Raw genomic sequence first — 27,506 nt, 5'->3', positions numbered from 1 at the left:
AGACGACCATGACCTGGAGACTGAGAACCTACATAAACATGCTGCATATGAAAAACGAAAAACAGATGCACAAAGTAATAAATTCCTTTCAAGTGATATCACTTGAGGCCTTATGTTGGAAAATGAAACAAGGGTTTAGTACGATGTGAGTTCCCTGGAACTCTGCAGCTTTATTTTTAACACCCAAGCAGACGTGAGGAGGTGACTTCCAGCATTCGTGATCACGCTGAACAGATTTCCAGGATTTTCAATCCTACATTGATGGGAAACTCCGATGTAGAACTTGTCATCTACCAATCGGAAGGTCTGTGGGCAAGCTACTGAATCCAGAGCTGCTCCCAATGCATCCACCAGAGTGTGAGTGTGTGAACGAGTGTTAGATTGCAGTGATGTGGGCATGACTGGGTGAATGAACCATGTAGTAAAAAGTGCTTCAAGTTCTCAGGAAAAAAAAAGTATAATGCTTTGAGCTTTTTAGAAAAACATTTATTGTTATTTTCACGTTAATTGTGTAGAGGCATGTACTTCATTCACAAAATAGGAACAGTAAAATTAATCAGACAAGAAAAATATATGCTGTCTTCTGTTTTCTTACATTATCAATATATATATACATACATTGTAAAATAGGACATTGTAACAAAAAAGAATCCAGAATGTAGCAAAAAGCAAGTTATGATGGCTACATCTGCACTGCACCGTGAACACAGATGTAGCGTGTTGTCAGTCTAAAAAAAAGAAAAAAAGAAAAAAGAAAAGCTGATATTAGACTGAGGTTTTCAGATCCTTCTTCCATTGTCAAAGGAGTTTTTATGGCTTTATTTATAGAGTTGAAATGACACAGCTAGTTATAGTTAAAAAAAAAAAAAAAAAAACCAAAACAAACAGCGACTTTTATAACACCATAAACCCCGTTATCATGGTAAAACATCTTTACAGAAGTTAGGCGCCATGCTTTTGAGCATTAATCAGTTATTGATGTTCACAGGGACATAAAAAAAAAAAAATCATCTCATCGCTGCACAGAAGCTTCTGTCCGAGAGCACAATATTACAAAAGAACACTCACTTAAGCATTACAAAACACACACCCACACAGGCGCACTTTAGTCTCAAGGACAAACAGCCCAGAGAGAATACAGGCATTTTTAAAACAATAGGACAAGTCCACACTTTTAGAATCAGTGGCTGTAAATGATGAGTGGAATTAGCCGAGCTCCTTATACACGATACAAAAATGACTTCTTATTTTTAAAGTTTAATTTCTTGAAATTTTTGAGTGCGATTTTTAGAAAAGATCTAAATATAATCAGAACATAACCTTGGCTTGGATCATGATCTTAGAAATTAATTTAACCTGCTACCTTTTTTTGTTTGTTTTGATTCAACCACAGTGTCATGATACAATAGCGAATATTCTCCAATCACTACTCTGCAAAAAGAGTTATTATAAATATACTTGGGCTCAAAAGGTCAAAGATGATTGGAGGATTCAAGAAGTAAACAAGAAGTCTAAAGATCAGGCTGTTTTTTTGTTGTTGTTGTTTTTTTTAAAAACACTCATACCTTTACTGTCCCGTCTGTGATACATTCAGCACATGTTACGATAACACTAACACGCTGTACATGATAGAAACAGCTGTAAACTTGTACACCACCAGTGTCTGGTTGGATATATTCAGCAGGAGGCTTTTCCAGCAACACTCAGGGATGCGATCAGAGGTGTGAGGAATGGCAGACATCAGGAACTTGCTGCATCGTCTTACAATGCTGCACTTAAACAATAACATTTCTTGGAAAAGGAACTCACTCCTGAACAATTGTTATTTGGTCATGCTGACAAATGTGAGCAACACTGTCTTCTGGGTATTAAAAACACTTTCCTTAGAGATTTCCGCACACCCCGTTAGTAAATTCCCAGATGTTACACACTGACACGGCACAGGAATTAAACAAGCTCACGCTCAAGATCACAAAAATGAGCTGATTCCAAAATACAGACATCCACACATGTCTACAGCAACAAGGTGAGCAGAGGCTGTAGCTCTATCAGAGGGGTTCAATTCACTTTCAAATTAAATCCAGATGAGTTATTACAGGAATTTAATGCATATTAAAGGATATTAAGAAAGCGATTTAACCTGAAAGTGAAGTGAGCCCCGAGGAAGTGATGTAGTGATATAAAAAAACAAACAAACACACACACACACACACACACACACACACACACACACACACACACACACACACACACACACAAAAGACATTTAGCTGAATGAGTGGACAAACAGGACTCTTGTCTCCACCTGCTGGCCAGCACTGGTATTGCACGGACATCATGACCCACAGGTCGGAGCGACAAATGTACAAAATATTGCGCCACGACTACTGTTGAATTCAATTTGGTTATGATGAGATTGGCCAGTGAGGTTAGGATAAAGCTAATATGCTGTAAACACTTCAGGTTCGGAGGTCAGAGCTCCTGACAGGCCAGCCCTTATTTGGCAGAGTGTTGGTGTTCTTTGTAAAGGTTGAAGCACTGAGTTGTAGAAAAACAGGATGTGCACATTGCGGGCTAAGAATCATTGATCAGCCTCTAAAAGAACAGATAGTGAGCGAGCTTCATCTCCAAAGTTAAACCGTCCATTTGAAGCAGCAAGTTTTGTTTTTTTTCCTTTGACACAAGCAGGCCACAAAAAACACATATAAAGCTGATTCTTTTAGTCTGTTAGTAGGAAAGAAGAAAACTTACTGCCACTTCAACTGTTACACACAATCTCTCTCTTTCTCACACGGACACACACACACAATACATTATATTAAAAAAAGGAAAAAAAAAATCAAATGATCGACCAACATCCGTAACACCTTTTTTTAAAACTTTTTTTTTTTAAATAAAATAAAAATGAAAAAAAAAGCAGCACTTTTTTCTTTGATGGATAATCTACAAAGTGCAAATGCGCCATCTTGTGCTCTGATGGATTTAAAAACAAACAAAGTCTACCCAAAACCTGGTTAGAGTTTTCCTTGTTGTGCACGGATTCACCGTGTGGCAGAGTCTTCTGTAAGATAGTCCAGGTTTGTTGGGAAGCATCCATCTCAAGAGGTGTCGATCATTGTTACGCGTATACTCGTTAAAAAATGAGATGAGACTCAAGGGTAAATCGATGCATCTCCACATCGTGTACTGCCTCTCTAAAAAACCAAAAACAAACCAAAAAAAAGCTGTTCCAGGCTCTCTTCACTGCAGCTTTGTATCTCCAAGTCTTGGTGGACCTGGGAGGCTTTCAGCAGTAGCACTGATTCACTTTAATGCGGTCCTCGTCAATAAATACTTCAATTGTGAGAGGTTAAAAAAAAAAAAAAAAAGGCAACAGAAATATGTATACAGTATACTGTTAGTGTGTGTGTGTGTGTGTGTGCGCGCGCGCGTAACTGCGAACAAGCTTGTCTCATGTCTTATGAAGAGAGGTGTGAGATGCGTTCATGACACTGCATGTGGAAATGCTAATGCCACGGAATACATGACTGTGATAATGGACTGCATTTCCATAGTTACTGTGAATGGATTTAAATGGGCATCTGCTGGCAGACTGCTGAGAAACTGAACTCTAGCTTTGCTTAAGGCATCGTAGTAGATGACTGAGGTGCTTCTCCTGTGGCAGGAAAGAAACAAAAAGAAAAAAAATTATATATACATACATATATTTATTACTTACACAAAGCAGTTCTATCTGGAAAAGTCAGATTGTTACAGGCACACATCGACCATTAAGCCAGAGCTACAGACTCGCTGAGAGGTGGCTGACTGTGATTACCTGGTTAGGACTCGCTCTCCATTGAGATTGTAATGGTTTCGCTTTCAGCTGTGAAGACAAGCAGAACAGAATACGTGATAGAATTTACATCAACAGCTCAGCCTGTCTATGTAATAATAACACCCCTGCTGGGACTCACCTGATTTGAGGGTGTCATTTGCCAGATGGTCTCCGATGTTATTAGCATGCTGCTCGTTGCTCAGGAGGCGATTCTGAGACTCGCTGAGTGGACTCACGGTGATGTCAGCAGCGCTGGAAAAATTAGCTGCCATTAGCACCATTTTTCACAAAATAAAAGCCCTATCAGAAGCTTCTACTATTGCACCGAGCTTTAGCACCTTTTACTGGGCTCTGACTGCAGCGTCACTGTGGCCTGCTCCACGTCAGTGTTGACCAGTCGGGTGGGGAACGTCAGACCATCTCCCTGGCTGCAGTAAGCAAGCAGAGAAACTAAAGATTAAGAGCTGTCAACTAATTAGAAAAAAACAAAACAAAATGTGAAGCTGAACTTCCTCAGGAGCTGCTGCAACCACAGACTGTATATAAAAGATGGACACACCATCATGTTACAAACTGTTCTGCAGACTGCTGTTTTAAAGGCTCGACTTTAGCATCTGGCACTTGTACTTTATAAACCAGATGCAACAAGTGATAGGTGGAGCCTGCTTTATTTTATTTTCGTACTCTAATGTGTAAGTATTTAATACAAAAAAGCATTATTTTGTATTAAATATGGCTTAAAATTAGCACGTGTAGCCATAATTTAATCTGGAAAACACTTAGACATTTTGTCACAGACTTCTATTAAAAAACAAAAAAAAACCCCAACAACAAGCAACTTGAGTTGCTGCCCCCTGCTGTCCATTACAAAGAATGCAGGTTTAAGACACTCTGGATTCACTTTTCGAACCTATATAGTCTATGCTGCAATAAAGTTAGGCTTATACTTAAAAGAATAACATCACAGCTTTAGCTTTTACTTCAGTATTTAAACAATTATACCAGATTCTTCAGGTTTTGTTTATTTAACACAGACGAACACAGAAATCCTGGTCTTCCTGGTTCTGTTGTGCATCTTTTCCGTTAGTACCTACTCAGACTCACCACGACTCGGACTGACTGGTTTTTCCATTACAATCAAGTACCACCAAATGTGTGTGGTTGCTGTCATAGCAACATGGCCGAGGGTCCTGTGACTTAATTAGTATGCAACACGAAGGCAACAACTTTGCCAGGTTTCAAAAATGGCGATTTCGGTTTTCGTAAACGAGACACTCTCATGACTCATCGAGTGACGCCACTGACCAGCCAATCGGTGGCATCCAGTCTGACAACGACACATTTTAGTACCTGCTCTGTTTGTTTAGAACCTCGGCTGAGCAGGAACTATTTTAGTACCTGGTACTATGACCTAATGGAAAACTCTGAAAACCGGGGCGCACTGTGGTGAGTCGATCTGATTAAGTACTAATGGAAAAGGGGCTTTAGATCTCCTCTGTCTGAAAGGTACTCCTGGATATTTCTCTTATTTCTCAAGCGGTCGGCACGGCAGATGGAAGTACACATGATTTGGCACACGCTTTACACTGGATACCCTTTCTGATGCAACCCATTTATCTGGGCTTGGGATCTGCGCTAGAAATACACTAGCTTGTTACCCTCAGAGGCTTGGGTTTTGTCTCCTCCCGGGGATCTTTTGTGTGTACGGCAAACCACAACACTCCCTTTAATGTCCGTCTCTCTGTGAAAGTTTTTCTCTCTCTCTCTCTTTTTTTTTTTTTTTTACCTTGTGAAGACGGGCAGCAGCCAGTACTTCTTCTGGTCACCAAAGACCTGAGCAATATTCTTTCGGAAACCCAGAGAGAAACCATTTTTATCAGAGCCTGTCCTAAAGACTGGTGCTCTGAATGCCTCTGCAGGGTAAGAGGAAAATGAAAAGAGAAAAGGCAGACAGAGGGAAAAAGAGAACTGTTAGACAAACACTAAAGGAGGGGAACAAAACTCCGTCCCTAGCAACCAAGTTATTCCAGTGATAATGATGACAAAAATGACATTCTTCAACTTGACAAACTGTTAGAATATTTGAAATCACTGCTAGATATTAAATACAAGGAAAATGTTACCTATTGTCGACCTGTTCTTCCCTACAAGCCACAGGTGGTAGCTGAAGAGGGACAAAATACTGATGCAGAACATGGCGGCCACAAAAAAAAGAAACAAGACATGGAATTTGGCAGGCGTGTCTGTCAGCTCATTCTAGGGGAAGAGACGGGAGAAGAGGAGAGTCAGGTAGCCATCAATAACAAATTCACATCTGAGATATTTATGGAAATGCAAGAGCAATGACAGAGAGCAGATATAAACAAAAAGAAAAAAAGGCAGAGAAATAACTTTTAAAAAGTCTCATGTGAGCCACTTCACTTGCATGCACATCACGAAAACAAAAACGGCAAGGACGGTAGAGGAGGGGGGAGGCATCGGAGGATGGCTGCGTTACCTTTGGGCAGTTTTCTGCCGATTTCCTGCGGCAAAGCTTTAGTACAAACAGAAACAAGAGTGGTTAGCAACACCAGGAGAGAACAGACGGGAGGGGGGAGCACTTAGAAATCAGGAGGCAAATAGAAGTCAAGGCCAAGTTGGGTGGAAAAGTGGGGAGCTGCGGGGGAGGTGAATGAAAGAGAGTGGGTTGAAAGAAAACTGTGCCCGGACTGGCAAGAAACAAAGGGATAAAAGAGGAAGAGATGAGAGAAAATTGAAGTGAAACAGCTACGAGAGAGAGAGAAAGGAGGTGTTTGCGGGCACATGAGTGGTGTGACTGATGGCTCCGATAGTGGAAAGGGAGGCAGAAAAAGAGAAAAGATCCGAGAACAATGAGCCAGTGTGCGAGAACTGGGGATAACAGAAAGGGGAAACAGAGGGGTAGGGCGGGGGCCGGTCAGAGGGTGAAGGGTGAGAGAGGACAGAGAAAACAGAGGAGCGGCACAGCGCAGCGCAGGAGAGGTCAGCGCCATGCACAGCCAACTCAAGAGATGCTCATCCTGGCTACGACGTGCCACCCGATTCTGCATCTGTGCCACACATTCACTCCATGCTGTGGTGCGAGTGGGCATAGCGTGTCGGCGCGTCGTTACTCACTGTCCAGAATTTAATGAAATACTGCAGGACGGTGGCTGCAATGAACAAACAGTACACCAGCGAGTAGGCCAGGAAGAGGATGAAAAACTTGTAGTTGGAGAATCCCACACAGTTGTTCACCCTGCAGACACACAAACACCACATTTGGATGCAGTTTCCTTTCCGGTGCAGAAACCTTATCAAAGTTTGCAAAAGGTGGAGGCTACTGGTGAGGTAGCACCAAACAAATGGCATTATTAAGCAGTTTCTGAAAAGGTGTAGCAACGTGTCGTAATTTAAGGTATGTTAGTTATAAAGCGTGAGAACAAAGTAAAATGAACTTCTGTCTAGAAAGCACTTTATTCTTGGTTAACTAACTCAATGCACCAACAGGATGTGGTTCTTACATACCAGGGACAGTGATGATCCATCTTTAGCACACACCTGCCAAAAAAATAATAAAAACAAAAGATTAACTTTAAAAAACTGAAGAGTAAGAGAAAAAACTTCAAGGAAAGAAGATTCCCTTACATGTCACATGCTGAGCAGTGATGACATCTGTCTGGCTTGATAACTTGACAGCGGTCACAGTAGCGGATCGCTGCAATAAATTAGCACAACAATCATCGTGATAACAAAATTCCAAACAGAACAGATTCATTCTCATTTACATTCAGTGACACAGACGTACCGCCAGCGCCTGTGCGGGTGTACAGAGGGAGGCTGCTGGCAACTCTCCACAGGATCTCTTGCTGGGACTCTGGCCTCTCCTCCTTCTCATAGCGTTCCTTTTCAGCCTTGGGGAGGCAAAACTGGAGGGAAGGGAGCAAAATACCTTTTTTAAGCTGCCATTTACTGCAGCAGGGGATTATACACAGGCAGACAGAACAGGCTTGTTTTGTTTTGGAGGATTGGGTTAGTGTTATACCTCTTTGGAAGGGTTGGCAGGCTTGGTGAAGATGGTCTTCCAGTAAGACCACACAAACATGACGAATGAGAGGTGGAAGAAGATCAGGTAGACAACTGGAGGGGGGAAACTGAGCATCAGGATCAAGTACATACGCACTGATATGTGGGTTATATAAGGAAATGCCACTGTAACGCAAAACATGGCCTAAGAGCAAAAAAAAAAACAAAAAAAAAACTACGCCGTTAATTAATTAGAGAGGAAAGCTAATAGTTTATGCTGGATGAGGAGGAGCTGCTGGGCTACAAGCAGGCCAACCTCAGCACTTTGAGAGGAAACACAATTTCTGTGCCAGCCTTTTCTTTAAAAAGCCAAGTCTACAGAGTACTTTTCCAGAAACTTAAGTAAGATTATGCCAATAAAAAAGTCTTAGCTCAGTAAAATTCCATTTACGATTTATTAAACAAACATTGTTTGATGTCCTGGGACACTTACTCTGCTCTCCTATGCTGGGGATGGTGACTGCAAAGAGAAAACATAGACAATATATGTCAGATATTATATATACTGATAAACTTTTATACATTATGGTGGAAACAACCATATCATTTATCCAAACTGTATTCACTTCAAAGCATGCTTTTCAAAATACTGATACTGTACATGAGTAACGAATTAATTAAAGGGTTGGCATGTTTTACAGTTATCCATATCAGAAATTAATTAATTAACTACCGCCCCCTGCCCCCTTAATTAAGAAAAAAAGTTTCCCCCTATGCGTGTAACCAGTTCCCTTATTTACACCAACATATCTGATAAAAACCAAAAGAAAACCAGTAGATACTTTCACCTAGTCGTTTATCTAATAATAAATAAAGCCTAAAAATGGGGCGGGAAGAAAAATAAATAAATAAATAGTCACACCTCACGAGCACAGTAGCCATGTAATCTTTTATATTGCCCCATTAATCTCCTACACAATGTTAGGACAATTTAATTAGTCCACCTTGCTGTTGTTTCCATTTCCAAATAGTTAACAAAGATTAAGTTTTAGGAGCTGACTAATAAAAATACACATGCTGAATTTTTCACAGCTGAATTACAGCACTTAGACACAACCTTACATGAATTTATGTATATTTTTTGGGGGGAGGGACAATCCGCAACTATTGCCTTAAGCCAGTTTAATTAAAAGAGCCATATTGTGTGGTATTTATGTGTGTCAGCCAGTCAAATACCGTTTATTTCTCCATCCACACTCATTTAATTTCACATAAAACCACAGAGACGAGACGGGCAGCTTTAACATAAAAAGACAGCACAGTGCTAGTTTTTCTTTGACTAAAACAGTCCTCTTTTGAATATATGGCAACCCAGGCGATGGCAACCAACAGAAAATTAGCTGGATCTAGATTTGGACGGGTTTGCCAACACCTTTGTTGGGCTGCAGTTCATTTACTTCCTGCTGGCCAGCAGCCGCCGCTGTGTTTGTGTGTGTTGTCAGGAAATATGGTTAGCACCGGCTTTTAAAGGCCTTAAAAGAAGCGACAGACGACGGCGAGGTCTCTACTTACATATACAAAGCTCCACCACGTAAGCGTAGTACGACCAGCAGACGACGAGCGCGATAAAAATCACAGGTATCCATGCTAAGCCCCGTTGACAGCATCTCAGTACGTGTGTGGGCGCCATCTTTCCCCCTCTACTGTGGAGAAGGGAGTGTCGACGGGTGACGTCACGATAACAAAAAATGTGAAACAGGGAGGTGAGCCGAGCGATGATATACGACCGGGAAACCAAATATAGTGCTTCAGTATAAAACATAAAATACAATAAAGTCATCAAGCCCAGCTAGGTTATCACAGTTGTATAACATGTAGCACGGCAAACCCTAGTAATGTAGACTAAATCGATATATTTCCTGCTGTCTACGTGTCCAAATGTATCTCTGTATAAATAATTATGGATTTTAAATAATGTAGAAAAATGAATATGTTGGCAATAATAAAGCGGTTCAATTGTAATTATACTATTTATTTACCCGTAATTCTTAGAAAATACTAAATACTCGACATACTTTTTGAAAAACATATTACATTTTTTTTATCGTTTACTCGCAGTTTGCTTCATAACACTAACACATTTCTGATCCATTGGGGTTTTTTTCAAATGCATTTTAAAATAAAAAGCAGTGAGTTTTATTTAGGTTGGATTTTAATAAGTTTTTCGTAAGTTTTTTTTTTTCTAGTAGGCATTGTACTTTGAACTTCCTTGAATACGCCATATTGCTCATAGCCGGACAAAAATACAAAGTGAAACACGGGAATAAACCTGCTTTAAACTCCTCGGTGTCTTTTACTGCGCTTAATTTAAAGGTAAAGCGTGTTCAAGTATAAAACTATAGTGACGACATTACAAGAAGCGAAAATGACGTCCGTGGAAATGGACTTGGGGAAATATTTTGATCGCATAGGGTTTACGGGCCCCGCGGAGCCCAGCCTGGAGGTGCTGCGGACGCTGCACACCTGCCACCTCCTGTCGGTGCCGTTTGAGGACCTCACGGTGCACAGCGGGGGTCGGGTCCAGCTCGACCTCCACCTTCTGTACGACAAGATCGTGAACCATCGCCGAGGAGGCTTCTGCTATGAGAACAACAGCCTCTTTTACTGGCTGCTGACCAAACTGGGCTTCCAGGTGACTATACTCTCAGGCCAGGTGAAGAACAGGTTCACGGGTTGCTACGGGCCACCTTTCGACCATTTCATCCTACTGGTTGAACTTGAGGGCCGGCGATGGCTGTGTGACGTCGGGTTCGGGGTTCCCGGTTTCAGTGTCCCGCTGTCACTGGACACTGAAGACCCTCAGGAGCAGGGCCACCGAGTGTACCGGATCAGGAAGGACCTGGAGATGCACTTTGTGGAGTGGCAAGAGGAAGAAAACAGAGGAGTAGATGGAGACTGGAAAGAGATCTACAAGTTCACCCTTAAACGTCGGAGTAAGGAGGACTTCACTGAGATGTGCCAATACCACCAGACCTCCCCCAGCTCCATCTTCTTCTGCAAGTCCCTCTGCACTGTTCTGAGACCTGGCAGGAGGCTCACCTATATAGGCCACAGATTGATCACCACCACATTCCCAACAGAAGAGAACGGGCATGTGGTGGAAACCATCACAGAACTTAAAAATGAAGAGATTCCTGGTGTTCTAAAGGAAAAATTTGGAATTGTACTTAATTCCACGCTCATAGCAAAGGATGAGAAAATCACACCACCTCTAATCACATATTAAACACACGCCCAGTTATATGGGATAAATTCATACCTCTTATGGCTCCATAGCAACAAAATGTATGAATACTCTAAGATTAGGTCCAATGGCTTTTGTTTTTAAATTCATCTAATCACTGAGGTCTGAGCAAAGCAATTTATACATTATTTTAAACAAGTTAGAAAAGTCTCTACCTCTTTTAAAACCCAGATCTACTTGTTAATCAATCGCAGACACTGATCTGCTGTGAGAAAAGATACAACAGAAAATAAACTGTCATTCTGATTTAATAAATTATACATACACTTTTAAGATGTACAATGGTCATTGCATTAATCCACATCGGTCCTTTAAGACAAAGTCTCCTTCCAAAGTATTTACACATGTACATTTAAATCAGGCAGCACTTTATAAAGCAAGGCATGACTCTCAATACAGATGTTGGGCTTCAAATGAAAACTTTAATGCTCCTGCCTATTCTGTTTGTTTGAGGGGATTACTCAGCTGTCCAGTTATTACACTAAGTTTTCCCATCCTGACTTTGATGAAATGAATCTGAATAACACCCATAAAGTCCAGCAATAATCACAGGTGATTTCAAGGATTACAGTCTGAGGGTTGAGCGGGGAAAAAAAAAAAAAAAAAAGTCAGGCCGTGGGCTGGACGAGATGTGCGCAGGATCATGGGTTAAAAAAAACAAACAAAAAACAAACAAACATGGCATCATGTAACACAAATATTTATTCTACGACAGGGTTGGAGGGTGGGATTGAGCTTCCTCTGCCAGCTTTGCGTTCATAGTTGACAAGCCTCTGGCCGACCAGGTACCTGCAAAGACATATTATTACAACATTATTACTATTCATTTTTATGGACTTAACTCTAATTTGAAGCCTACACACACAGACACGCATACAGTATGAAACAATAAACCAAAAATATCCAACTAGAGCAAAAAGTCTGAACAACGTGTTTAACCTCCTATATTTAATCTGCAGTTTGTTGCAGATGCACTGAATGATACATTTGAAAAAAAGGGGGAAGGTTGTCAATGTAAGACAAACTTAATTTAAAACAAAAAAACAAAAACAAAAAAAAAACATGCTGCTTTCTCCAGACTGCTCAGTGCTAAAAGTTTCGTACTTGTCGTTCTTGATGTGTTCATAAAGACGTTTAAACTGTCGGATCTGAAAGGAGAGGATGCCGATAAGTGAGACCACCATCAAGAGGAAGGGGTAGATTCTCCTCTGCATTAGAATCTCCATCTCTGGGGTAACGCCTGCAAAAACAAAGCATAATTGTATTCAGTTATATGATTTTTCAAGAGTTCCCATTAACTCTATCAAGATGAAAAGAAATGTGATATTTTGGGGACACCTGTTATGTTAAATTAGGTGTTAACTATATTAGAATTATTACCTAGTTACGCTACATATCCAATAACAAGTCCAAGTGGCAGATTTATCACCAATTCAGTGCCCAAACAAATCAGAAGGTAGGTCACAATCTGCCACTTTTTTGGGGGAGGCTTTTATTACAAAACCAGTGTATTTATTAGTTTCATTATCTAATTAATAGCATCCATGTGTAAAAAAGTGTTCCCTGATTGGATGATTGAATTCTACTTGATGAATGGGAGAGAACATATTATTGTGTGAGTGATTGTGTACAGTCGTGGCCAAAGGTTTTGAGAATGACACAAATATTGGTTTTCAAAGTTTGCTGCTTCAGTTTTTATGATAGCAGTTTGCATATACTCCAGAATGTTATGAAAAGTCCTTCTTTGCCATGAAAACGAACTTAATCCCAAAAAACATTTCCACTGCATTTCATTGCTGCCATAAAAGACCCTGCAGAGATCATTTCAATCTTAACTCAGGTGACAATGTTGACAAGCACAGAACTTGAGATCTTTATGTATTGCCTATTGAGTTAGAATAGCAGACTGGATGTGTTAAAAGGAGGGTGATGCTTGAAATCATTGTTCTTCCTGTTAACCATGGTTACCTGCAAAAAAACAAACAAACAAAAAAAACAACAACCCAGAAACAAAACAAAAAAACCCATGCAGTCATCATTGTGTTGCATAAAAAGGGCTTCACAGGCAAGGATGTTGTTGCTATTAAGATTGCACCTAAATTAACCGTTTATCGGATCATCAAGAACTTCAGGAAAGAGGTTCAATTGTTGTGAAGAAGGCTTCAGGGTGCCCAAGAAAGTCCAGCAAGCTCCAGGACCGTCTCCTAAAGATGATTCAGCTGCAGGATCGGAGTGCAACCAGTGCAGAGCTTGCTCAGGAATGGCAGCAGGCAAGTGTGAGTGCAAGTCTGCACGCACAGTGAGGACTTTTGGAACATGGCCTGGTGTCAAGAAGGGCAGCAAAGAAGCCACTTTTCTCCAAAACCCCCCGAAACAAAACAGAAAAATCCCATTAGGGACAGACTGATATTCTGCAAAAAATACATCTGGAAAAAAGCCTGGAGAAAAAAAAAAAAAAAAAAGTGAGGCTACCATGTCCTGAGACCATTCATCTGTGGGGCTGCTTCTCATTCAAGAGAGTGGGGTCACTCACAATTTCGCCAAACCAAAACATCCTCCGACAGCAACTCCTTCCAAACATCCAAGGACAGTTTGGTGAAGAACAATGCCTTTTCCAGCATGATGGAGCACGGTGCCATGAGGCCAAAGTGATAACTAAGTGGTGCGGGGAACAAAACACTGAAATTTTGGGTCCATTGCCAGGAAACTCCCCAGACCTTAATCCAATTGAGAATTTGTGGTCAATCCTCAAGAGGCGGGTGGACAAACGAACTCCAAGCATTGATTATGAAAGAACGGGTTGCCATCGTCGGCCTTGGCCCAGAAGTTGATTGACAGCACGCCAGGAACAAATTGCAGAGGTCTTGAAAAAGAAGGGCCAATACTACAAATATTGACTCTTTGCATAAACGTGATGTAATTGTCAATAAAAGCCTTTGAAACTTATGAAGTGCTTGTAATTATACTTCAATACATCACAGAAACACTGAAGCAGCAAACTTTGTGAAAACTAATATTTGTGTCATTGACAAAACTTTGGGCCACGACTGTACACATCGTTTTTTGTAACTGATGAAGGTCGGTTGGACCGAAATGTTGTAATTTAAAAAAAAAATAATGGGAAGTGAGATAGTGTGCGGAGGTTATAATTTTATCCCTTAAAACATTTTTTCCCCCTCTGGTTTATTGCTGAACTCACAAAAAGCTTAAATCTAGAGGAAACCGTTAGTAATTTCCATTTCTTTTGCCACTAAGACTGTAATGTGCTGTATATCGTAAATGAGAAAGTCCTAGTTTTTTTAGGAAACTCTTCAAGTGACGCCTTAAGATCCATATGCAGAGAGATACTCACCTACAGCCGGTACCACCCCGGCAGCAATCACATATGGCACACATAAAGACAACAGCAGGACTGAAATGACAGGAGCTGCCAGTTTACGGATGATGAACTGGAGATCAATGTTGCGAATTCCATTTGCATAAACCTAGAGAAAGAGTTTACACTTTATAATGTACTAAACAGTTAATTTAATTCATCTCCAAGAAACAGACATGACAGAGATAGGGAAGACAGACTAGCAAACTACACACTGTGAGTCAACAGAATAAAACCCTTTCAAAGTTAAGTAGCCAAGAGTCTGATAGTCTGTAAAAATGTTTACAGTGTATCAGTTGGATATTTGGTGTGTCCAGTACCAACCTGCTCAATAACAGTCTTCAGCCACCACTGAGGGCCCATGAGAGTGATGGCAGCAATAATTTTGGCATGAAGAACCCCGAGAGCCCAATCCTGCAGACAAGTTCAATGGATGAACATAAGTGTAAGAACTCCTTAAGCTCTATTTAGTAACCTCCAAGATCCCACTAGAGAAAAGAAACACAAATGCATACAATCCTACCTGCCAGGGATAGAAAAGGGGTGTTTGGTCTAAGGGTACCCTGAGCGGAGCCACGATGACTAATTCAAACAGCAGGCCCAGTAGCAAAGGAATGACTCCAGCGACCAGCAGAGCCACAACAAGGGTCTTCAGGATCTACAGAAGCAAATTAGGGTATTGAAAAAAAAAAATCATTAAGAGATGCCACTTTCAGATAAGGAAACGTATACGGCACTATAAAGGTTAATCTGCTTTGATGGTACAAAATTCTTGGAATGCTACTTCAATGAACAAGTTGGTAATTTAGGATAACAGCTAATGAGAGCTCATTCTCAGTTACACCCATTTAACAAAAACACAGTGTCAAAGCTGGAAAGGGAGCAACCAATTAGCACAATTAGCTCTGCTGCCCAACTTCGAAGTTTGCCAACAAACCAGTCAGCTCACTGATGCTCACCATGAGTGTCCACTCCTGGACTTTGTGTACGATAACAGTGCGACCCTGTGGCATCCACGCCAGCAGGACAGTGACCCCGCGGATAGAAAGCCAGCAGACATACAGACCACATGCTGCTGTGTACAGCTCGTGGATTTTGGAATTTCCTGTCCAGAAGGACATCAGCCAGCGACCAGTGAATACTGTAAAAAACAAACAAACAAACAAACAAAACAGTGGGAAAAAAAGTTGACCACAGCAACTCTATAGTGTGTGTATATATATATATATATGTTTGCATGTAAAAAGAACTGTACTTTTTAAATGATGTGTTTGTGTATATGAAAAGTACCAAATCTTACCTGGTAGGGTTAAGCACACCAAACTAGCCACCAGCAGAGTGATGCACATGAATGCTATAAGCAGCACAATCTGGGGGGGGGGAAGGGGACACATTTCAGTTTAAAAGCTACAAGATGGGACATGCTGCAAAAGTCAAAGCTCTATTTTACAGACTCTGGTTGCATAATGTAAGGCTAGTATAAACAGGATCTCAGAGATTAGGGTGTTTAACATGAAAGATGAAGATCATAATAACAGAGTTGTGCAGGCTCAGATGGGCAGTGAGTGGTTGCTAGGGCGTTGGCTGATTTCTAAATTTGACTCAGAAACCACAAATTACAGGAGACACATCTTTATTTTAAGACTTGTTTTATCTGTAAAAATAGCCTCTATCTTTGTTCTAAAGCGTGGAGGACTATGACCCTTAATGAAATAATATAAATCATATGTAAAACTAATAAAACCCCTAAACATCTTGCATGTTTCGGGGTTTGCTTTGTCAAATCTTACTTGTAATTTGAATCATTTGATGAAAACTAACAACCTCTCAGGGTTCCAGTGTTAAAGAGAACCTTTTTTCTTTATTTCAAATCTACATGTCTGTGCGTGCGATACAAATAAGAGCAAGGGAAAAAAACAGATGCTTTGGCAGCTGGCAATAGTTCTGCATTATTGTGGTCACTGAAACTGCACAAACATCAGAAATCTGGGGGGGAAAAAAACCCCACTGGAAAGTCACAAAGAGCCCTTCAATTATTATATCACATTCATGCATGAGAAGAAACCTGGACGTCAGTCAACTTTGTCAGTGAAACTAAAAGACGTGCTAGAGCACTACAGACTACACTCAAAGACATGGTCAAAGATGGCTGTCCATTCATATCTCTAAAAGCTGTCTAGTTTCAGAACCACAGTATCCTGGTCTTCCCTACACATCTATCTGTAAAGTTCACTCGTTAAAGACATATATGAAAAAAAGCCTTTCTCACCCTTAAAGGGAAGCGAAGAGGTCGGTGGTAGGGCTGGAAACCCACTGGTCCCCCTTGCTGCAGGATGGCCTGATGGGCTGCATGTAGCCCTTCACCAACAGCTGGTGCAGGGTTGTTATTGTTGTTGTGATGAACATGTGGAGGGTTGTTATTGTTGTTGTTGTTCACGGGCTGGTTGGCTTCATTGTCCTCTTGTTCGCCAAGGAGGTAGGAGTGGAGGTCTCTGGAGACAACACAAAGTAGTGACAGAGTTACAGACAGTCAGTATATAAGGAAATATCATTGCCTCGGGTGTGTATTCAAACTTGGCTTACAGTAAATATCCTGCGCTGACTGTCCAGGCTCTGACCAGGCCTTTGAGCCACTGGCGAGTGTGTCCCTGCTCCAGTAGAGCTGGAAGCACAACCTGAAGCAGTAACAGCTCCAAAGACAGCTCACTGACAGGAGCGTCACTGAGAGGAAAGAAGTGACAAAGAAACAGACATTTATCTAACAAACACCAGACTAAACATTTTCTATTATTTTAAGAGTCAAACAGCATAAACTCAGGTGGATTTGTAACTGCAAATCTTGCTTTTTCATATGTGGTGATACTTCCACTTTGGTATGAACAGGAAGTGGTTTCTCAGATCATTTCAGATAGAAAGGCCAGCAGGTTTCACACAGTTTATTAATAACTATATCTTTGTTATGTACGCTGCTTACCTATAGAGCATGACATTGTAGGGAAGGAAGGTGGGCAGCAATAGTTTAATGAGCTTGATGGGAAGCCACAGCATGAGCAAGACAATTGAGCCGAACACAACCACAGACAGGATGAACCGCCGCAGGTGTCTGTAGATGGGCAAGTGAATCATCTCTTGCACTGGGTTAAAATCTGGATCATTGAGGTTCCTCAGAAACCAGAGCACTCCAGGTCTCAGCACCTAATGGAGACAGAAGGTGGAATGATTTAGAGCACCGAAGACTTTTTTCCTCTTTACTATCATCTGAAAAATTAACCTGAAGCACTCACACTCCTTGTTTCCCTAACTGAATGCATTTGAGAGTCTGTTTTTCTTACCTCTCTCAGCAGGAGGATGAAAGATGCAAAGTAGAAGACATAGACCATTCCCACCAGCCAGTGCAGGAACATGGTAGTACCAGGTGCTGATTTGAAGCTCATTTCTCTGTCTTTCAGCGAGGCGTCAAACATCTCCTGCAGGATGAATCAAATAAAAGCAGGGTCTAAGATGATGCTTTGATCACCTGTTTTTGCCCAAAAGCTGCTCTAAACTTCATGTTTTTCTGAATGTAAATACTTCAAAGGATTCACCCTCTGCTATATAAAGCTAAGAAAGATTTTTGCATGTTTGCACTGAACCATAATGTTTATGTTTTAGGCTAACATAGGAGGAATAGTTTAGATGTAGATATGTACACTGCAGATAAACTGCATTGAAACGGAAACCAAATTCGCTTGTAAATACAAAGTGTGAAACTTTCTACTTTTGACTGCAAAGCGCTAAGAGCTGCTTACGCCACACTGGCCATTTTCAGGGCCAATTAATTTGTTTCATAGGCGAACAGCTGCAGAGCAGATGAGACATGGTTCCCTTCTGCTGTGTAAGCTGCGCCACCTGTTGTGAGGAAGGTTGTTTGGCTTTGGAAAACAGGATCAGAAAAAAAAAATATATATCAACTGCCGTGTAATGATTTGGATAAGTACTATGCAAGCCAATGTTGTGGTAGAGAGAGACTTTGTTCTAGTAAGTGTTAGCACAAACAAACTCTCTGACAAACAAAGAGAGTGACAGCCACAGCATAGAGGCGTTTGGTACTCTCTCACTCCCCAGTCCTCCAAACCAGTCTGTTCTCTGTTTTTGTGTGCGCTGATGAATGTATGAACTGGGTGAGCTAAAGCATCTGGCTTTGTCTGTGTGCTGAGCAGGCCTGCTGAAAGCCACTTCAAAGGTGTTGTGACAGAGCCTCTGCGGGGTATTAGCCATCCCTCTCATTTGGCAAAATGTATGAAAATGGAATAAAATAGGAGTATTCACTGAAATTTCACGGGGAACAAGAGATATTCAGTCATTGGTGTTTGGAGAGCGCTTTTAGATAGAAGAAAACTTACGCATTTATCACTATAAAACATCAGACTTAACAATCACATCTGCCAAGTATGTTAATTAGAGTATGGACCCCCAAGCTAAAATACTCAATCAGTTTAATTAAAACAAAAAGTCCAAGAGCAAGAGAGATGTAGTGAAAACGTGATGAAAAGCATTCGTCTCTTACTAAAGAGCAGATGTCAAGCCACCATCCGCAGATCAATGGAAAAACACCTATCTCCACAACAACCAGCAGAGAGACCTGTAAGGATAGAAAAGGCTGCTGTCAGTATCAGTTAACATTAAATGTAAACACAAAAAAAGGCTAAAAAACCTCTGTGACAAGTAGTGATACATGAAATACTTAATACAGAAGTTCTGCACTTGTGTGTTATAACAATCCAGGGACCTATTCAATGGCTAGAGCTATCTTTATTGTATGATTGCAAACAAAATCTTAGATACTAAGAGAGTGAAAACGCCAGCGTCAACGTGACTAACACAAAGAAAAAAAAATGCACTCAATGTTACCTTGACAACAATATAGCAGACTCCAAGGAGACGCCGGGAGCGCTGGAAACTGACCAGAGCAGCCAGTCCCTAAAACGGCCATTAAGGATCAATACTGCACATATATTCTTATTTGCACAGACCTAACTGAATTACCTCATGTTCCCTTTCTCATACTTTTTTTTTTTTTTTAATTTTACAGCCTGCATGCACCAGACTGATAGATTAGGTTTGGATTAGGCACCATCAGGGCTTTTTATGAACTTAGATGGAAGGATACATGACACAGGATGAGAGTCATTGCTAGCAGTATGTAGCCAACGATTGTTGTGATTAAGCCCTCAAAATGAGAAGCCTGGACCTAAAAAAACAAAACAAAACAAAAAAACAAAGTTGCAATCAGAAAATTAAAGATGCAAGGAAGGAAGGAACATGCAATTGCATTATAAAGTGATTGAAGCATTTTCTCACATATTCTTCGAAGCCAAGACCAACAACAGAGAAGTGGCCGATGTGATACGGACAAAATGCTAAATGAAAGGGAAAAAAAGAAGACATTTTTATTACTGTATTAGTTATACGGTGGATTCATTTTGATGTCAGAAAAAGGACTATTATGATCATGGTTATGCTACATCATTGTTTCAGTTTACTCACCAAAGACCAGGATGAACAGTGTGTTGAGAGACACCACCCAAAACACGTGCTCCTACAAGACAAAGACACCAGTCTTTACTTGAGTTGCAGAAGGTAAGATTTATTTAGAGAAATCTATTTAGATTAGGACTTACCAAAAATACCAGTGAACCATCCAGGCCAAGCATCTGTTTGGAAAATTGAAATAGTTTGTGTATAAATATGAAAAGAGACGAGACAACAGCTACATACTAATAAATAGGTGCCTGGAGTTATGCAGGAGTTACCCTTTCCCAGGTGAGCTCCTCTGCTGCTCTGTCCCACTCCAAAGCATTCCAATTCATGTCATCTACACAGACAGATAAAGACATAAAACGCCTTGTAGACTAATAAAAAACCGTCAGCAACTTGAAACATAATCGATATAAAAACAATCAGTTTATCTCCCTACATGTCAGACATAGTCACAGAATAACAAAATCATCTGTTTATTCAGGCAAATCATTCTGCGGTGGTACATTTTTTTCTTGTTGTCCTGCTTTTGTTGCAAACAGTAAACGAAAAGTAATGTTTTCCCCGCTCTGCTGAAACAGTTATTGTTACATTATTGATGTTGCTCTGGGAAAATCTGTTAGTTTGACATGAACATTGTGCTACTGTCAGGCTTTTCTGTGCAATTTATTTAGCTGTAGTGACAGCCAACAGCTAGAGTAATGTATAATACAATAGCAATTTATTTTCAGGGTTTTCTGCTTAGCTTGATGCAAAAATCAGTCCATTAACAAAGCTGAACAAATGAGTGTGATTTCAAGGCTATGGGGCAAAAATTTGACATAATGTTATATTGTTCCCAAATCAACTGTGATGCTTTGGCAAACCGTCAAACAAATGAGGCCACTTTGGGACCCATTTGTATGCTGCAATGGCAGTGCTCCTGCTCTTGGGTTTGTTTAGTGGCATTTCCATAAACCTGCTGTTTGAAAAATGCAAAAACCTCTTACTCCATTACTAAACATGCTTTTGGTTGTCTGGCTGTCGGAGAGGATTTTTTAGTTTCATTTTTGAAATCATTTGGGCAATGATTTAAAAATGCAATGCACAGAGGGGCAGAATAAGACGTCTTAAAGAAGACTAATAACACATGCAATCCATTTCGTATACCAATATTAACATGAAACTTTACAACAGACGTATATGACAGCAAAATCTACCTTAAAAAAGAATCACTTTTTGCAATATATCATTTTAATCAGCTGAAAAAAATTGCATACGTCTTAAATTAAGTAAAGAAATAATAAAGTCCCACCTTGTGCACCATTGTTGGGGTCTGCATCTTCAGCAGCTGCTGCCTCCTCTTCCAGCTCTGGATCATCGCCTTGCTCTTGGGGAACGTCAGGAGGCTCAGGCTCTGCCTCATTCTGGGCTAGAGGATCAGCAGGTGCTGGCTGGGCCGCAGGGGGATCACCAGCTGCTGCCTGACCTGCAGCTTGTGCCTGAGGGAGAGGGAACAATGTGCATAACTTCAAAAAACAGAGTAACTTACCATGTAATGAAATCATGATATGTTGTCTAGTATATTAATTATCTATAACACAATCAACCATAATGTGTGTAACTGAAGGAAAATAAAAATACTAGCAGCTGCCCCCCTAGCCTACCTACTAGTAAATGTACCCATCATATAAATTTGACAATTCTAGGTGATTCTCAAAAATCTTGACCTCTGACCTTGAGTTCAAGGTCACTGGACTTGAACTTTTTTTGAGATTTTGATATTTGCACCTATGGTTTGAATTTTAAAATCCTATGTCTCCTTGTTCTCAACTTGCTGCATTCCCATGATATTCAGATAACTTGACCTCTGACCTTGACACCAGGATTCAAATTCATCCTGAGGTTTTTAGTGGATGCATCTAAGGTAGGGTATTTAAAAATGCTAGTTCACTTTCTTGTCCAGTTATCAGATTCACAAATTTTTTTAAAAACTTGACCCCTGACGTTGAGGTTGAGATTTTTAGCAGCTGCACTTATGATATGAATTTCCAAATCCTATGTCGTCTAGTACTCGACTTATTGTAATCACAAACTTGGGTTTCCAAAACACTCACCCACATGTGACAACAGGGTGACGACAATATCCCATCAACCTTTTACAGCTATGGGTTTTAAAAAAACCATCCCAAACACAGTAAATACATTTACTTATTTGCTTCTATTTACTTTCAATGATCTGTCCCACCACTATAATTTAAGTTGATTATGAGTTGGATAATTAGCAGGAGATTCATTTGCTACAGCAGGATGAGGTATGGTAATTACACACATTGTCATAAATGTGTAAGGTGCATGCAGAATGTTATTCTGGTTAGCATTTAAATAGCTCATGTTTTTAATTTGCAGTTAAGTGAATTACTTAAATCAGATTTTTTTACTGTGTCGTTTTAAACCTGAAAGAAACACAATTATACCATTCATTTAAGAATCTAATTTAGTAATCAGTCCAGCAAAGTACCTCATTGGCTTGTCCGGCAGCATTGGGCTGTGGTGGCTGGTGCTGCTCTAACCACTGGGGGGCTCCACCATGGACTATCTGTTCTCTGAGCCATACCAGACTAATAAATGCACACAGGGTGCAGGTAACCACAAAGCAACCCTGTAGACAATCTGCAAGCAGGTTCTCCCTGTAGGAATAAAAACAACAGCACACATTCAATTAAAAAAATTAATAAAAAAAAAGACGGAAATGATCCTCTGCTACTCATCTACTGTCCAGTAAAGATAATAAACAAGCTGACAATCTTGATCTCTATCAGGTTTTGCATATTTTGTGCTACAGTTGATGATAAAAAGCATTATCACTCACGTAGAGAGCATGTCCAGCGGCAGTGTCAAAAGAGAGCTCACAGAGCCGGTAAAAAGACACTTATAGATGCGACCTGGGGGAAAAAAACACATATTTAAAATCTACCTGTTTCTATTGTATGAAAATTTGTATAGTTCAGGCTTACAATTTTACATTAAGTACTGAGAGGAATTTACATGTTTTGGAACAAAGAACACACTATCTTGTTATGTATGTAGTGGCACTAAACCTATAATGCCGTTTAACATTAGCTAACATGAACACCTTATATGTTACTTTGACTGTATTAAACACCCCAGAAAGGGGAAATTTGTAAATGCGTGTAAGTGCACATACATTTCCACATACAGCAGATGAGGAAAAACATTTAGAGGGTCACCATATAAAGAATATTTGTTCCCAAATCTATTAAATAAGTTGGTCATCAACACTAAAATAACAGTACTTCTAAAAGTTAAAACAAAAATATGATTTCATAAATAACTGATACATGTTAGGCAATTTTTTCTTTTTAAAGGGGTTTTAAAGATAATTTCTCCTTGTATTCATATCTGTGGATACTTACATGCAGTGAGAGGAACAACACCAAGCCATGCAAAGGCCACCAGTGTGTAATGGAACCAGTAGCGAATGGCAGTGCCCACACTGGTAAGCAGGCCGGCACAAATGTCCTGGATGGGCAGACGTGAGGGCATGTCTGGGGAGTAGACTGAAGAGGACAGATGGGAAAGAGTGAACCAGAGTCAAATTATCTTTTGTGCTTGGTCATTTTCTTTTTTCGCTAATAGCAGTTATTTAGATTATTCTGTAACACTAAATGAAAACAGCACCAACTAATGAATAATCACATGCAAAAAAACAAACAAACAACAATTTATATGGCCCCCTCTGTAAGGCTAAATTGGAGGCTTGCGGCTACAAAATGCATTTAAATGGATTATCTGTTAATGTCACAAGGACTTACTTGGTGTGAAAGCAAATCTGTGCTTGCATAATTCACAGTACTCCTTCCTGCTGTGCTTCAGCCACTGGACCAAACTGTAAAATGACATTTAAAGAATGAAGAAAATTGATGAAAACAATGTAATATTTGTGCTCCATTTTCACATTTTGAGCACATAAATAATGACTGGATTGAAAAACAGCTTCATACACATATTCATGTGTTACATTTTAAACATCCAATGTATTATGTGTGTCCCAATATAAGACATATTTCCCACTGTGAGAATGTGTATTATTTAACCATCAGGGCCTGAAATGCCTAGTGTAAATCATGCCAATTTTTGGTTCCAAAAAGTGGCATGTAAGTCCTTTCAAAATCCCATTTAAGACATTTTAAGCCTGAAATAATCCATACAAAATATGTTTATTAATTGGTGTCTTCAGATTTGGTCAGTTTGAGATATTTGGATTAAGTTAAATAAATTCAATTGCCAATAGAAAGGATTGCAATGCTGCAGATTTAAAGAACAGTCCAAGTCCAGACACTTCCAAAGGTCTGAAGTGTTGACCCAACATAACCTTTTCATGATACCACTGCCATGGCTACAATAGTAGTAACAGTGCCACCAATATGATGCAATGAAAATGTAGGTGCAGCTGGGAAAACTGAATCTGTCACTGTGAGACTTGCTACCTCTCAGACTCCTTATAGACACAACTGGTATCAATTTCAAAATCCTACATTGCCTTGGTCTCAAGTTATCACATCCACAAGATTTTCAGAAAACTTAACTCTGAGCTTGAGATCATGGTCATTTAGATTTAAACTCATCCAGGATTTTTAGTAGATGCAAATAACAGCAAAAAATCCTGGCACAACTTCACCTGCTTCCAAGGTGCATGGAGAAGATGAAAGAATTAAAAAAGCAGGAACTCCAGCAACACTTGAAGAAAGAAGAACAACTTTAATAATTGACCAACGCCTTTCGGCTTGTGGCCTTCATCAGGGTCATGATGAAGGCCTTTTTTAGTAGATGCAAATATAAAATCACTTTGAATGTCACTTTGTTCTTGAGTTATTGCATTCACAAGATTTTTAGAAAACTTGACTTTTGACCTTGTGGTTGAAATCTTCCATTTTTTTAGTAAATAAATCTAAGGTATCAATTTCAAGCTCTTACGTCGCCTCGTTATGTGTTCACACCACCCGCACTCTTACAATAACAATAAACCAGCATTAATATACTTCAGTATTAGACTGACAATATCAGTCTTTTACAGCTAAGGGGTAATAAAAATATTTCATTTTAAAGTCCACACTATCTAATTAACAACAATTTGTATAGTATAGTATGTTGTCTATAATAACACCATTCCAGCTTATTGGGACAGTGAAATGTAGCATTATTATTATTATTATTAATATCACTATGGGTCATGAACGGGAGTTACCATCAGTCGATTCCTACATTACAACAACATTAAGATTAACATGCGTTTACACTGGACAGAACTATATTATCCAAGCAAAACTTTCAAGAACTGCAAAACAATCCAGGTTTGCTTTGCTCTTCTACACACTCACAAACTTCAAAATACCTTCATCTTTAATTTTCACAATGCAAATTTCTCACCTAAGGCCAGTAATCTGGTATCCTGCCATACTATATTGTTGCCACTACAGAGAGGGCCTAACCTGTGCTTCAGGAAGTTCTTAACAAACAGAACTTAAACTAAGGAAGGAAATTTAATTTTCCAGATTACACTGATTTTCAAATCAAGGGCAAATGTGTGCACCATATTGGAATGATCTGATTACAAAAATGCCTTTTGAAAACTGTTTATCTGTAATCTAATCAGCATAACACCCGCATAAACACACATCCACATTTTAGTTTTAGTTTTAATTAAGACTATGATGTTAAAAATAACTTGAGCAACACTGAATATTGGCCAGCAATACAGAATAATGACAGAAGAACAAAATGTTGAAAGAACAATGCTATATCATGTGCAATACACCGATTTAGCAACACTGGGTTGAATGAAGCTTTCACAACTGCTTGTTTACGTTGTGAATCAGGAGACTTCCTAGCTTAAAACAAAGATGTCAAAATCATTTTACACCATGGGCCACATACAGTGCACTTTAATCTTAAGTGGGCCAGACCAGCGAAACTCCCCTTTCTATCAATGTGAAACATTTAGGTACACATTTAAACCTTTAAAGTCTTTATATGAAGAAAAGAAGGGCAATTCCAACATTAAGTCCCAGTTATGCACTCAATCACATTTTCCAAAGCCTTTTAGTGGGCCAGATTAGAGTCTTTGCCAGGTCAATTCTGGGGCCTGGGCCTTATGTTTGACATCCTTGGCTGGAGAAGTTACGGGAAAGGGAAGAATAAATGACTGTCTTGCAGTAACTAAGGCAGCATGTGTGAACATTCTGAATCTAATTAGTTACACGATGGTTACCATGCTGTTTGTATGATTTTTTTCTTTTAAATGTTTAACATAAAAAAGAGAAAGTTTTCCTTGGGAGGATCTGAGAACTACTTCTTCACAATGTCACAATGAAAGCTGACAGAAAGAGGAAGAGACAGCCTGACACACTTACCATTCCTGGTGGATGAACTTGATACTGCCAGTGCAGACACAAGGGTGGTACAGGGGTTTGTCTGGGGTCCCCTCAGAGCGGCACACGCGACAAATATCCGCTACACACAAACAAAAACACACAACAGTTTCAATTTCAATGAATATCTGATCGTCTTCGCCAAGGGTTAGCAAAACAGACGCGAGAGCAAGTGTCACAGGGTGTGTATGTGGTGTCATATATATGCACAGTAATAGCGGATATTTAGTTAAAAGCAACATTTAAAAAAATATTTGCACCAGCAGCGTGGCTTATGTAAACAGAGCACACAGCAGGAAACTAATGACATCACTGGTAAATTCTGGTCCTTTCTACGCTCCCCGCTACTTATTGCACTATCCCCACATGCTAACATCGTGTGCTTTAAAACACCGTTTTCTCCCGTCTTCCTAACTTTACTTCACAGTCCACTGACAGGCTACATCCAGCCAGCTAAGTTTAACCATTAGCAGGCCAGCTCAGCGGTCGGCGAGGTGATGCACTTGTGAAGCTAATGCTAGCTATTGATGAGAAAGAAGCTACTAGTGGCATTTTTTTTTAAATTTACCTTCTTCAGCAGTATCCATGTTGCTCGCTAAGCACCGGTCACCGTCTATTATTCGACTAATTTGTACCGTGAACCCATCCACGACACGGACAGTATCGTTTAGCTAGCTCAGTTAAGCTAGCGAGACGACAATATCCTTATGGGTCAATTGCATTGACAATCATAAAATGGTTTCCCCACAGATTAAAACATAAATCTTCGCTTCGCTGTGTTCTCTCGCGTCCAGTATATGTTCGCCAGTACACAAAGGTTTCTAATTCACTGTGTATGTCTAATATAACACAAGAAACCAGGGGGAAACGCTACATCTCAGGGTGTTGATCATACGACAGTTTAAACCTGGGAAACAAATGGCTAGCTTAACCTGCTAACGCATGCGCCAACGACACTTCTGGCTCCTGTCATAACAGTTTTACTTCCCTACAGAGGTTCGAGTTTTACGGCAGGGAAACGACCATAACAACCGTCAC

The 27,506-nt window shown here is 40.0% G+C and overlaps 3 protein-coding genes across 4 annotated transcripts; 1 reads left to right on the top strand and 2 right to left on the bottom strand.

Annotated features, from left to right (window-relative positions):
- Nucleotides 1-477: 477 nt before the first annotated feature.
- zdhhc20b (zinc finger DHHC-type palmitoyltransferase 20b) lies at nucleotides 478-9,531 on the bottom strand. Of its 2 annotated transcripts, XM_063483778.1 has the most exons (14): nucleotides 9,413-9,531; nucleotides 8,334-8,360; nucleotides 7,860-7,954; nucleotides 7,623-7,743; nucleotides 7,463-7,532; nucleotides 7,343-7,375; nucleotides 6,953-7,073; nucleotides 6,315-6,350; nucleotides 5,941-6,073; nucleotides 5,604-5,730; nucleotides 4,156-4,245; nucleotides 3,957-4,069; nucleotides 3,818-3,865; nucleotides 478-3,655 (listed from the first exon to the last, which is right to left on the bottom strand). In XM_063483778.1, the coding sequence occupies exons 1-13, from the start codon at nucleotides 9,528-9,530 to the stop codon at nucleotides 3,822-3,824; spliced, it is 1,128 nt and encodes a 375-aa protein (XP_063339848.1). In that variant the 5' UTR covers nucleotide 9,531; the 3' UTR covers nucleotides 478-3,655; nucleotides 3,818-3,821. The 2 variants fall into 2 exon arrangements, with proteins under 2 accessions (XP_063339848.1, XP_063339849.1); XM_063483779.1 differs by lacking the exon at nucleotides 6,315-6,350.
- A 616-nt stretch (nucleotides 9,532-10,147) lies between these two features.
- LOC134634535 (arylamine N-acetyltransferase, pineal gland isozyme NAT-10-like) lies at nucleotides 10,148-11,311 on the top strand. Its single transcript, XM_063483797.1, has one exon. The coding sequence runs from the start codon at nucleotides 10,266-10,268 to the stop codon at nucleotides 11,124-11,126; it is 861 nt and encodes a 286-aa protein (XP_063339867.1). The 5' UTR covers nucleotides 10,148-10,265; the 3' UTR covers nucleotides 11,127-11,311.
- Nucleotides 11,312-11,375: 64 nt separating this feature from the next.
- On the bottom strand, nucleotides 11,376-27,412 carry LOC134634533 (E3 ubiquitin-protein ligase MARCHF6-like). The gene is made up of 25 exons (XM_063483795.1): nucleotides 27,037-27,412; nucleotides 26,451-26,550; nucleotides 23,853-23,926; nucleotides 23,454-23,597; nucleotides 22,889-22,961; nucleotides 22,538-22,706; nucleotides 21,332-21,518; nucleotides 20,313-20,374; nucleotides 20,181-20,213; nucleotides 20,047-20,098; nucleotides 19,861-19,919; nucleotides 19,670-19,750; nucleotides 19,411-19,479; nucleotides 19,067-19,141; nucleotides 17,853-17,987; nucleotides 17,495-17,715; nucleotides 17,104-17,241; nucleotides 16,790-17,012; nucleotides 15,821-15,890; nucleotides 15,480-15,661; nucleotides 15,044-15,178; nucleotides 14,845-14,934; nucleotides 14,497-14,629; nucleotides 12,249-12,384; nucleotides 11,376-11,933 (listed from the first exon to the last, which is right to left on the bottom strand). Exons 1-25 carry the CDS (start codon nucleotides 27,053-27,055, stop codon nucleotides 11,846-11,848), a joined length of 2,748 nt encoding a protein of 915 aa, XP_063339865.1. The 5' UTR covers nucleotides 27,056-27,412; the 3' UTR covers nucleotides 11,376-11,845.
- Between the last annotated feature and the right edge of the window lie 94 nt (nucleotides 27,413-27,506).

This window comes from Pelmatolapia mariae, linkage group LG9 (assembly GCF_036321145.2).
Source record: "Pelmatolapia mariae isolate MD_Pm_ZW linkage group LG9, Pm_UMD_F_2, whole genome shotgun sequence".
NCBI classification, from domain to species: domain Eukaryota; kingdom Metazoa; phylum Chordata; class Actinopteri; order Cichliformes; family Cichlidae; genus Pelmatolapia; species Pelmatolapia mariae.
Note: the sequence above shows the minus strand (reverse complement) of the source record. Positions and strands in the feature narration are given on the sequence as shown.

What these genes read in the sequence shown, in the direction of transcription:
- zdhhc20b (XM_063483778.1), bottom strand. Translation starts at nt 9,530, where the DNA reads ATGGCGCCCACACACGTACTGAGATGCTGTCAACGGGGCTTAGCATGG. An exon ending in CACTGCTCAGCATGTGACAT is followed by an intron (nt 7,376 to 7,462) that starts GTAAGGGAATCT and finishes TTTTTTTGGCAG; the next exon opens with GTGTGTGCTAAAGATGGATC. An exon ending in AAATGACACCCTCAAATCAG is followed by an intron (nt 3,866 to 3,956) that starts GTGAGTCCCAGC and finishes TTGTCTTCACAG; the next exon opens with CTGAAAGCGAAACCATTACA.
- LOC134634535 (XM_063483797.1), top strand. Translation starts at nt 10,266, where the DNA reads ATGACGTCCGTGGAAATGGACTTGGGGAAATATTTTGATCGCATAGGG.
- LOC134634533 (XM_063483795.1), bottom strand. An exon ending in TCTGCTATATTGTTGTCAAG is followed by an intron (nt 19,142 to 19,410) that starts GTAACATTGAGT and finishes CTATCCTTACAG; the next exon opens with GTCTCTCTGCTGGTTGTTGT. An exon ending in TCCAGGAGTGGACACTCATG is followed by an intron (nt 15,179 to 15,479) that starts GTGAGCATCAGT and finishes TTGCTTCTGTAG; the next exon opens with ATCCTGAAGACCCTTGTTGT.